General features: G+C 40.8%; 1 protein-coding gene across 4 annotated transcripts in view; it reads left to right on the plus strand.

Moving 5' to 3' along the window:
* DOCK10 (dedicator of cytokinesis 10) overlaps positions 1 to 12,378 on the plus strand; it is a 225,709-nt gene that overhangs the window by 70,650 nt on the left and 142,681 nt on the right. For all 4 annotated transcript variants that reach the window (XM_075268832.1, XM_075268834.1, XM_075268833.1 and 1 more), the window contains exons 3-7: positions 831 to 920; positions 4,577 to 4,659; positions 7,734 to 7,806; positions 7,959 to 8,084; positions 8,273 to 8,407. In XM_075268832.1, the coding sequence (XP_075124933.1) occupies positions 831 to 920; positions 4,577 to 4,659; positions 7,734 to 7,806; positions 7,959 to 8,084; positions 8,273 to 8,407 (507 nt within the window). The remainder of the gene's footprint in view (positions 1 to 830; positions 921 to 4,576; positions 4,660 to 7,733; positions 7,807 to 7,958; positions 8,085 to 8,272; positions 8,408 to 12,378) is intronic.

Below are 12,378 nucleotides of genomic sequence, written 5' to 3' on the forward strand. Positions count from 1 at the left end.
CTGTCCAGTTTCTCGGGCAGAAGACGGAAACCTTCAAAGTGGAGACCAGGCGCAGATGTGAACCTAGATAGAACAGTGTGACATGCACAGCAATACATCACAATTTATTACAAATGAAGATACTGGCAAAAGATCGCAATTCATATATAATAACTGATAAATGGATACATAAATAAGTCTCCTGCTTACCTGTATTACCACCAATATATCCACTAACTCACAAAATATACGCAAATTAGATTCCAAAGTACCCGCTGTGATTTATTGGATATATTGGTGGTAATCCAGGTAAACAGGAGATACAGGACTAGGAACCTATTTGCTCAGGCATCTTCCTGTGGGGGAAGGTGCCTTAAATAGTAACATGTGTAGGAAAGTGGCTGGGAACAGATAGAAGAGTTTTACCATTTCTTAAAGGGTCCTGTGGGAAATGATTAGAGCATGGTTCCCTAGACCTGTAAGAGTAGTGAGGCAGGCAGAGAAAGAAGGCATAGTAAGTTAGACAGTTTAGAAAAATTATCACTTATTTTGCCATCTCATAAAATATTGCATTTTGTATATCTCTGTTTTTGTCTTAATGTTGTAAATCATAAACAGCTTCAGAATACTCTAAATGTGTGTAACCAGGCTTATATTAAAGTTACGACTGAGTAATATGGGTTTTGATAGTAACAGTACTGATCTAGCGCTATAGAGTATAATGGTAAGTGCAGCCGCTATCAGCTAGAGGGCATCATGCAGCGACCAGGAGAGACTTATGTGACTCTCCAGCTACTGGTTTATATTGTGCTGACCATATTTTACTCACTTTAACTCTTTTACGTCAACAGGTAGAAACAATTCCCCTGGGTATTGAAACAGTGTATTCTACTGTACCCGAAGATGCTGAACAGAAAGCTGAGCACTTATTGGTCAAAGAGGTAACTATGAGATATTTCTATAGTAATCACATTTTACACATACTGTATAAAAGTTAATGTTGTCGGTTCCATGTGCATGGCCAAATCACTGGACAATCTGCATATTTGGCACAAAGATAAATCAGGCTCTTCTGAAGGGTTTAGCCACCTCTCAGCCCTCTAGGACTTTCCATTCTTCACATAGTCACAAAACCAAATATAGCACCATTGGCTTCTGTGTGAAGGGTCTTCCTCCATATCCCATCCAATGGTCCATATTAGCCAAAAGAAGCTTGCAGGTCCTTCATTCCTGGCAGCACTGACATACACACAGTTGTACTGTTTTCTGTATAATGAACTAATCTATTACAATGTTTTTTTGTAGTATAAGGATGACCTTATCGGATATATTTTGGCTTCATCAGTAGCAAAGAATGTTTCTAACCACACACACAGACAAAATAGACCTGTGCGAAGCTGAGTCGTTCTACTAGTACAGTATAATACCGAAATGTTCTAGGTAGTTCACTAAATGTGAATATTATATGTAAAAACAAGTAGAAGCCAGGACAGATCTCTGATACAGATTATTAGTATATACACTCACCGGCCACTTTATTAGGTACACCTGTCCAACTGCTCGTTAACACTTAATTTCTAATCAGTCAATCACATGGCGGCAACTCAGTGCATTTAGGCATGTAGACATGGTCAAGACAATCTCCTGCAGTTCAAACCGAGCATCAGTATGGGGAAGAAAGGTGATTTGAGTGCCTTTGAACGTGGCATGGTTGTTGGTGCCAGAAGGGCTGGTCTGAGTATTTCAGAAACTGCTGATCTACTGGGATTTTCACGCACAACCATCTCTAGGGTTTACAGAGAATGGTCCGAAAAAGAAAAAACATCCAGTGAGCGGCAGTTCTGTGGGCGGAAATGCGTTGTTGATGCCAGAGGTCAGAGGAGAATGGCCAGACTGGTTCGAGCTGATAGAAAGGCAACAGTGACTCAAATAGCCACCCGTTACAACCAAGGTAGCCAGAAGAGCATCTCTGAACGCACAGTACGTCGAACTTTGAGGCAGATGGGCTACAGCAGCAGAAGACCACACCGGGTGCCACTCCTTTCAGCTAAGAACAGGAAACTGAGGCTACAATTTGCACAAGCTCATCGAAATTGGACAATTGAAGATTGGAAAAACGTTGCCTGGTCTGATGAGTCTCGATTTCTGCTGCGACATTCGGATGGTAGGGTCAGAATTTGGCGTCAACAACATGAAAGCATGGATCCATCCTGCCTTGTGTCAACGGTTCAGGCTGGTGGTGGTGGTGTCATGGTGTGGGGAATATTTTCTTGGCACTCTTTGGGCCCCTTGGTACCAATTGAGCATCGTTGCAACGCCAAAGCCTACCTGAGTATTGTTGCTGACCATGTCCATCCCTTTATGACCACAATTTACCCAACATCTGATGGCTACTTTCAGCAGGATAATGCGCCATGTCATAAAGCTGGAATCATCTCACACTGGTTTCTTGAACATGACAATGAGTTCACTGTACTCCAATGGCCTCCACAGTCACCAGATCTCAATCCAATAGAGCATCTTTGGGATGTGGTGGAACGGGAGATTCGCATCATGGATGTGCAGCCGACAAATCTGCGGCAACTGTGTGATGCCATCATGTCAATATGGACCAAAATCTCTGAGGAATGCTTCCAGCACCTTGTTGAATCTATGCCACGAAGAATTGAGGCAGTTCTGAAGGCAAAAGGGGGTCCAACCCGTTACTAGCATGGTGTACCTAATAAAGTGGCCGGTGAGTGTATAATTCCCCATGAGATTTTACATTGTACTGAACATTTGCATTCTTTGTCTAATATATTTCTCCCTTTATCTTTATTTTATATTTTTCCCATTTACAATGCTTGCTATAGATTTTACAATTTGTGAAAACCCCTATAATGCCTGTGGTTACATAGTGAATGCAGAGTCACACCTAATATCCATCCGAGATATAAGAAGACTTCTGTATTAATGGGCACATGCTAGTTGAGAAACAGGTTACAGATTTTGTATTGGGGCATCTGGAGCTTCAAGTTATGTATCTGTAGCAAAGTGTATCCCCCTGAAAATATGTTGTCTTCAGTCCTGCTGCCTCTAATACATCTACAGTACACATAAAGAAGTCTTCAGTCCTGCTGCCTCTAATACATCTACAGTACATATAAAGATGTCTTCAGTTCTGCTGCACGCGACACACCTACTGTATATATAGAGATGTCTTCAGTCCTGCTGCATATAACACATCTACTGTATATATATAGGTGTTTTTTACGGTGATGGCCATTTCAGTAAGCTCTGAGTGATCACGTATTCTGAGCTAGATTAGAAAAATAGCAATGCCTGGTTATTGTGGGTAAGCCATATAAATGTGTTTACATCAACAGAGTGCTTATTGGCAGACAGAAAGGACCGAAGCAATCTGTCTAAAATATCATCAGTGGCAGATCATAAAATCTACATTATTGAAACCAACCGCAAAGTCAAAGCAGACAAAGGACGACTGCGCTTGTACAGAAAGCATTACCTAATGCTGCATTTCTGTCATAATATCCGTGTAGTTTACCTGTAATCACATTATGACTTATCTGTGGATGGAGGGGTCAGCGGCAAAGTGACAATACGCTGTGCCCTTCATTTTATCCCTGATGGAGTGGTGTTATCTGTGAAAGACTACAATAGGAAAGGGTTTAAAAGCCTCTAAATAGAGAAATATGGAACCTCGAGAGGCCTGCGGTATCGGTAAGATAAGTCATGATATTTACAGGAAACGTATATCATGTATCGCATATGTCTTTGGGGTTAAACTTGACTTGGTGACGCTCTGTAAATCCTCATTTCATGTCCGAAACTGTGAAGCCATCTTTAGACTGAGGCCACACATTGTCAAAAAGCTGAATTTGTTGTTGAAAATTTTGCAACTAAGGCCAAAAGTAATGGGAAATATAAGAATACACTTATATCTATGTCAGGAGGCAGGTCAAATTAATACCAAGATGCTACAAGTATGCTATTATGCAGCTGGGGTATGAAGTATATGTATCAAATGTGTGACAGCTGACCATTGCGGAAATCTTAAAATTAAGTAAATTAAGTTATATCTTACCGGGAAGATGATGTTGGGGGTCCATTTAACTTTTCAGCACATGCCCATTGTGCCTGGTAAAGCTCAGTGTGTTAAGTATGTGCAGTATGGCATACTATGGCATACTGACATTGGTTTCCTTCATCTCCATATAACTTTATTTACTATACATTGCCAGAATGGCTCGCTGTCATGTACCCAGGTATTGGACCCTAAACCTCAGCTGCATAATGACATGCTGGCAGTTCAGTGGCCCCGAATCAGCCGACAGGTCACCTATAAGTAAACAAAATGCAGATGAAAAATGCCATGGAATTCAGCAAATACCTTATATCAATAATCCACAGTCCCAGAGATTAGCGCTACTGTGTGTTAGATACTATTGGAGCGATGCAATTTCATGGGGAATGAAGACCAGCCTGTAGCTGCTGATCTGTAAGGTCACCGGTCACAGCAATAGAAATATGCAATGATATTCTTTTTTCGCTCATTTCACTGTCATGAATATTATTAAGACTAATGATATTTTTCCAGGCTTGTAGATATTATAACTCCCACTGGCATGTAGTGAATTTCAAGTATGAACAATACTCTGGAGACTTCCGGCAGCTGCTTCAGTAAGTAAATCTATGCGTAAATAAGAAGGGGTGCACATTGTACCGTATAATGCTGAGATGTGGTGCTGTCATTACAGTCTAGGCAGGTCTGTCTGCATCACCGTCACCTCCATCTATTTATGTCCCACTGACTATTAGCATAGGTTCTTTTGAGTTTTGAGGGGGTTTTTTTGTTTGTTTTCTAAACTTGCAACAAATTGTAGCATGTCATGGTGTGTCTGGTTGTGGTTGGCATAAAATGACTAAAATTTACAGCAGCAAATAATGAAATGAAATATATATCAGGATTTTATTTCTATTCATAAGATTCATGACACAACCCTGCTATAGAAATGGGCGGTTTGTCATCTTGGCGCTACTTGTAGAGAGGAGACAGCTCTGAAGTCAGTCTGCTGAAATCTTATTGTGATATTTGTAGCTTAGGTCTGCTGTTATACACAGTGCTGTGCATTGTACGGGTATTTGGAGGTTTTCTTTGACTAGTGTAATAGGTGCCTGCCAAATATAGCAATTAGAGATGAGCGAGTAGTACTCGATCGAGTAGGTATTCAATCGAATACTACAGTATTCAAAATACTCGTACTCGATCGAGTACCACTCGCTGTTCGAATGTAAAAGTTCGATGCAGAACCAGCATTGATTGGCTGAATGCTATACAGTCTGCCAATCAACGCTGGTTCTTCTCCTACCTTTAGAAGTCTTCTCCGTGCAGCTTCCCCGCGGCGTCTTCCGGCTCTTCATTCACTCTGCCAGGCATCGGGCCTGGGCAGAGCCGACTGTGCATGTCCGCTTGTAGTGCGGGCATGCACAGTCGGCTCTGCCCAGGCCCGATGCCTGGCAGAGTGAATGACGAGCCGGAAGACGCCGTGGGGACGCTGCACGGGGAAGACTTCTCGGAGGACCAAGCCAAACCCTCACTCGTGGACTTGGTAAGTGTAATTTGATCGAATGTTGCCTACCCCTGAAACGAGCATTTTCCCCCCATAGACTATAATAGGGTTCGATATTCGATTCAAGTAGTCGAATATTGAGGGGCTACTCGAAACGAATATCGAACCTCGAACATTTTATTGTTGCTTTGTACATGTAGAATTCCATAGTTTTTCATCTATGACAAAGATGGAGTACACCCATCAAATAAAAAATGAAATGTCGGTGTGCTGTACATGCATCATTCTGGGGTTTTCCGTCTGTGACATGGGCTGAGTCTACTGCACTACTGCAATTTATGTAATAACTGTAATTTTGGGGTTTTCCTAAGAGTCCGTTCCAATATAGCAGCATAGGGATGAAACGTCAGCCACCAGTGATCGCACATATATACAGGTAAAAGCCAGTATAATTGTGGGATCATAGAGGCCACGTGTGAGTTGGGTTTCATCCACATGTCGCTTCTGCTTCCTTTGATTACATATCCCAATATTGGGGCATATTTGTCCATTTCACAGCGTTCACATGAATCAAAGGCAGACGTGATACACACATATAAAATGATCTATCTTACTGCGTAGTTCTGTTTTACCGACTAACCTTGGAGAGCACATTCACTAGGTACTTCTTTTTTTTTTTTTTTTTCATCTCTCTTCTTAAGGGGAGTCTGTCACCAGAACCCAAGCATATCGACTCAGTCCTGCAGATAGATAGGTTGAGTCACCTGAATCCATCAGTGTTTTCACATGTGAATGTGGTGCCTCTATGACCAAAATATCACAATTTTTTTTTTTTTTTTTCTGGTAGATTGCGAGCCCCATATAGGGATCACAATGTACATTAAAAAAAAAAAACTATGAGTATGTATTTGTAGAATGGGAGGAAATCCACGCAAACACAGGGAGAACATACAGACTCCTTGCAGATGTTGTTCCTAGTGGGATTTGAACCTAGGACTCCAGCGCTTCAAGGCTGCAGCGCTAACCACTGAGCCACTGTGTTGCCCCTTGAAATATCACAATTTTTGCCAATATGCAATGAAGCTCTCTAGGGCAATGAGAGTGTAGTCACTTACGTCTTTGAAGGAATAGCAATGCTCTCATTGCATATTGACAAAAACAGGCTTTGATCCATTTGTCGATACTATTTGATTTAGGAGATCCTAACATAGCTGCGGTGTTGGGTTCTGGTGACAGAAGCAGAGGTCGAGCATGCATCTGTAAAGGGCCAAGTGTTGTTCTCTTACCTCTGTCAGGTCCATAGAGTTCCACAGCTCTGTTCCAATGCCTTATTGTGGTAATACAGTAAGATGAAAGAGGGGGGTTTAGAATCCCTGTTCTAGTGATCAGTGGGTCTCCCAACAATCAAACAGTAGTTATAGTATAACCTAAGATATACAGTATATACTGTATATGACATAAGATAGTCCCGAATCCATTGATAAGACAAGAAATACAATTGCAAAACTATTTTATATACAAGTAATACTGTAAATAACTAATATAAACAGGGTTTAAGGCACCAGAGATTCCAATATAATATCCACCTGGGTTCTATACACTTTACTCAATATATGGTGTGACATAGGATGACACTGGCAGAGGGCTAGTGCTGTCAAAGTGACATGATACATGATTATATAGATGCTTACGAGCACATAGCATGGCTTGGAGCAACATTAGATGGACATTGAGAATAGAAGGGATTAGTAAAATATGATAACACCAAGCAAAGGAACACCCTAACTTCAAGGAATTTGGAAGGCAGTCAGATATTAGCACGCGATCTAGAATACGTTTCTGGTCAAAGTACTGGCTCATGGTGTTTCCCAGCTGTGGGTTTATTGTTTTTTTATTTATTTTATATGCTTATAGTCTATATTGTTTCTAGTGGATTGGCCAAACTGGACGTGACTTTAGAAAAGGTGTGGTCAGCGTCATGGGGGTTCATTAGCTGTCACATGGATGGTTGCTTGAAAAAGGCCTCTCATCTTGTTTATATGTGATTGTGTCTGCGTTTTGGTGGAACACCGCACCAATAACAGCACAGAGTGAACCAGGTGACGCATGGTGCCTGGCTATAACCTGTACATAATAAATGACATGATCATGATAACATTTAACAGGTTTTTCATTTTTGCACAGAAATGAATCTAAGAATGAAAAGCTTCCTTCCCATTCCTTCGAAATCGACCATGAAGAAGCCGACAAGGATGAAGTAAGCCGCATGGAAATCTAAAAATGCAGAATCCTCTTCTAGGATTGCTTAGAATAATGAGCTCACTTGATCGACTTGTGATAAAATTGTGTTCTAAAAATGCATTGTTCTTGTGTTATATGAAGAATGTATGTTTCTGTTATGTCATTCAGGATACAACGTCCCTGTCGTCTTCTAAAGGAGGTGGCGGTGGCGGAGGAGGGTCAGGAGTTTTCAAATCTGGCTGGCTGTATAAAGGGAATTTTAATAGCACTGTGAACAATAGCATTACTGTACGGGTACGTAGACTGCATTACTATGCCTTTGTATAAGCAGAGCTGACGGCCCCCTCAGTTTGGGGATAGTTGTATATCATTACGTAGAGTGTGTGTGTTCATGGGTAGAATTGAGACTTTGTTTCTAGGCGATTCTGTAGTAGACGTCTTGGGCTATCTAAATATTTCTTTCATTTTGCTCTTTGTTTCAGTCCTTTAAGAAACGTTTCTTCCAGTTGACTCAGCTTTCTGATAACTCGTACATTATGAATTTTTACAAAGATGAAAAGATCTCTAAGGAACCAAAAGGCTGCATATTCTTAGACTCGTGCACAGGCGTTATCCAGGTTGGTGATAGTTGAGCTTCCTTTCCCTTAGCTGTGGGAATAGCCTTATAACTAATGTATAAATAAGAGCTCATAAACATTATTTGGGCCTTTTGCTGGTTATAAATTGATTGAGCAATTAGCACGTTTAATCTTTTATATCGTCTCCATAGACTTTCACTTATTCTGCTGTTAATGAATAATACATCAATAAATCATATAGTATTTTACAGCAGGCGCAAGTGTTCACAACTCACAAACACTTAGTAGGTGTTTTAGTAGTCACCCTATAGCTAATTATAAGTATACATTGTAGCTGTGGTGTGTATATATATATATATATATATATATATATATATATATATCATGCACTATGATGTTAGCGTGTCACCAGACGCACAATGATTTGCCATAGTTCATCTCAGATATTGACATTCTTTACTCTACTTGGCTTAAAGAGATTTCTGTTCTAAAAAAAATTGATGACCTAAGGATGGGTCATGAGTATCAAACCTGGAGAAGGTCTTATACCCATCACCCCACAGATCAGCTGTTCTCAGCAACTTCTACACATAATATGATCAGGAAGCAGACAGCGCTACTTCCTGTATAGTGGCCAGACCAGGGTGTTGCAGATCAACTCCCATTCAAGTGAAGCTGCAACAACTCGTTTCAACCACTACACAGAGCTGTCTGCTTCCTGATCCATTCTCTGTATATCAGCTACTAAAAAACAATCTCATATGGAAGACCTAACCGTAGTATCCATGCTAGACATTTCAGTTGTTTTCATGTATCTTACTGACCCTCCTATGCTCTTTTTGGGATCTCAGCCTCTTTTTTTAATTAAAGCTCAGCATGTTGTTGCCAATTTTAGGCACTTGTATATAGGAACGACATAAGGAAAATGATTCCTTTTCACTTGACAATCCCTTTAATAAAAAAGATTTCTGGGTGTGATGTTGTTATAAGTAAGTTCTGTATGTTCTGTTCTGCTTACTTATTCTGCTTTGTCTGCCTAACAACAGTGAGGTAGTAATGGAGGAGAAGCTGAGCTTAGGGGGAGGAGTTGTTAGACAGGGAGCCATGATGGAGCATGGAATAAAGTGTTCTGATCTACAAGAGTAACCATCTCATAGTGGACTTATTCCAGAAGACCTCCATCCTCACTACAACACTACAATTGGCGACGAGGATTAAAAATAATCAGCTAAAGGTATTTCACTGCTACAGAAAACTGTTTACAAGACTGCAATCCTAGCACCAGCCATGGCCTGCTTACCCTCCTTTGCTGTATTTGATGTGCACCAGCCCCAAGCAAACTTAGCAGCATGCTGGAATAAATGGCTGAAACGCTTTGAGATATTCCTGCAAGCAATGAACATTACTGACAATGCAAGAAAGAAAGCCATGTTATTACACTATGCAGGGGAGCAAGTCTATGATATCTTCACAACTCTGCCCAATACAGGGGAGGACAGTGACTATGAGTTATGCAAAGCAGCACTAACTAAGCATTTCTCTCCATACATAAATGCAGCTTTTGAAATTTTCAAGTTTAGACAGTCAAAACAGTCAGCAACAGAAACCATTGATGAATATCATGTCCGCTTAAGACAACTTGCAGCTTACTGTGAATTTGCAGATATAGACAAGGAAATTCTGATGCAAATCATACAAGGTTGTGTGTCCTCTAAGTTAAGGAGACAAGCACTCAGAGATCCCACCATGACTTTAGCAAAGCTACTGGACGTTGCACGTATTCATGATGCAGCAGAGAATCAAGCTAAACTTATAGAGAACACAGACTGTATACTAGAGCAGCCATCTTCTGTAGCAAAGCTCACTCAGAAGCCACATGTGCCTCACACACAGGCTGCAGCCTGCTACAACTGTGGAGGTCCTTATCCTCATCAGAAACCATGCCCAGCAAAGGGAGTAACTTGTCATAACTGTGGGAAACTAAATCACTTTGCAAAAGTCTGCAGATCAAAATCACAATCTTCTCTCTCTGCTAAACAAGTGATGCCACAGAAAGTCCAGGCAGTGCAGTCAGTGTCCCCTGCTGATGAGCCCTGCAGCACCTACTTATTCTCAGTGACTGAGGGGTCTCACAATGTGCATGCAATGTCTAATCCCAAACAAGTCATCTTAATACATGGCAATCCGGTGGAGACACTGGTAGATACAGGGGCGTCTGTCAATGTTATTAGTCATGCCACTTATAGCCAGCTAAAGAACAAACCTGCTTTGCAATGTACTAACCTGCAGATATATCCTTATGGTTCAGCTACTGCATTACCCCTATGTGGCAAATTTCAGGCATTACTAACGGCTGAAGGGAAATCCATCACGGACACTTTCTATGTAGTGGAGTGTTCTGCAGACACTCTTCTCAGCTGCAATAGTGCGGTATCTCTGGGCCTAGTGAAACTGGCAAACAGCGTAACACACTCTTCTGTCCAAACTATTATGCAGAAATATCCTCAACTCTTTCAAGGCATAGGAAAGCTGAAAGACTTTCAAGTGAAATTACACATTGACCAGTCAGTCCAGCCGTCAGTTCAACCTCACAGGCGCATCCCATTCCATGTCCGCAAGCTAGTGGAGAAATGTTAAATATCTTGTATTTGCCGGTGAGACTTGTGTCCACTGTTAAATATCCGGACCTGGCCTTGTCCACGATAGGAAGAAGTCAGCTTGTTATAAATCAGTGTAGAGGTTTATTAATATCTTGAAGGAAAACACAGGAACAGGGAAAATGTCCAAATAACACAAATATCAGTCAATTGTCAATAGCTTACATCTTCAGAGAAGTTAAATCATCTGGATATCTTGTAGTTACAGCTTGGTTCATGCTTGTCATCTGGTTGGTGGACTTGGGCTGGTTACGACGTCCATGGATGTCCATCTGCCTGGACCACCCACCCTGGTGTTCCCAAAGACAGACCTCCTGGTCTTCCCCTGGTCTTCCCAAAGACAGACCCAGACATGTGTATTTCTTCCTCATTTATATTCATGAGAGTGGGTGTTACCTTCCATCTTGTAGCTATGTAAGGAGATTTCTAAAATGGTCTACTCTAACCGCACCCATGCACCCAAAATATAAGACTATGATGTCAGTAGAGTGTTAACCCCATGTCTGCTAGAGAATATTGTAAATATATAATATTTAACATTTCCCCCTTTTGAGAGTGAAATATCTGTTTGAACTCTCAAGATATACCATACAACAATATTCATTCAATTAGATTATATCTTCTTTCTTCTTTGCTGAATACTGGAACTTAATTTTCATTAATTGTCCATATAATAATTTCATCAATTTGCGATACATTTTGACATTAGTAAACGTTATGGTATGTTATGGTAAACTGTGATCAAAGATGGAAACAATTTGATCCACTATCTAACCTACACCTGATGAAGGCTCTTCTTTCATCGTCTGGTCTTCTGGTCATCTCTTCTTCCGTCATAATAGAAGGCTTATTACCACAAATGTAGTTCTTGACTTAAAGTCCTTTAGATTTCCTCCGTGTTGTGCAGATATTATAACATTGTCCATTAAAGTTCATATTGAGAAGATATTGATATAACAACAAAGTCCATATGTTTCACTTCACCAAGACAGACTGTAGAGGAGTTTCCTTTGGTAATTCCCTTGACCACCTGTCACTGTACAATCATGTGACACTTCTGGAGCAATACTGCAAAAGCAAGGCAAGTGTGAATTCTGACATCATCCCTGCTGCTTGTCAGTAAGGTTCAGTCCTGGAATCTCAGTCTCTTGGATACACAATATCTGTATTCGGGTTTTATCATTCACAACCCTTTTGCTCACCAAACAACTTGAAGTCTTGAAATAGAGAGGATTCCACCAAACATTGATGAGGACGTCTTTATATCTGTCCAATCATCCGCTGATCAAAGGTTCCAAACTCCAGTAATAGTTTTTAAACACAGTCCTTGGCATAAGCTTAAGCATATAGCAT

Source organism: Leptodactylus fuscus, chromosome 3 (genome assembly GCF_031893055.1).
Source record: "Leptodactylus fuscus isolate aLepFus1 chromosome 3, aLepFus1.hap2, whole genome shotgun sequence".
Classification (NCBI taxonomy): Eukaryota; Metazoa; Chordata; class Amphibia; order Anura; family Leptodactylidae; genus Leptodactylus; species Leptodactylus fuscus.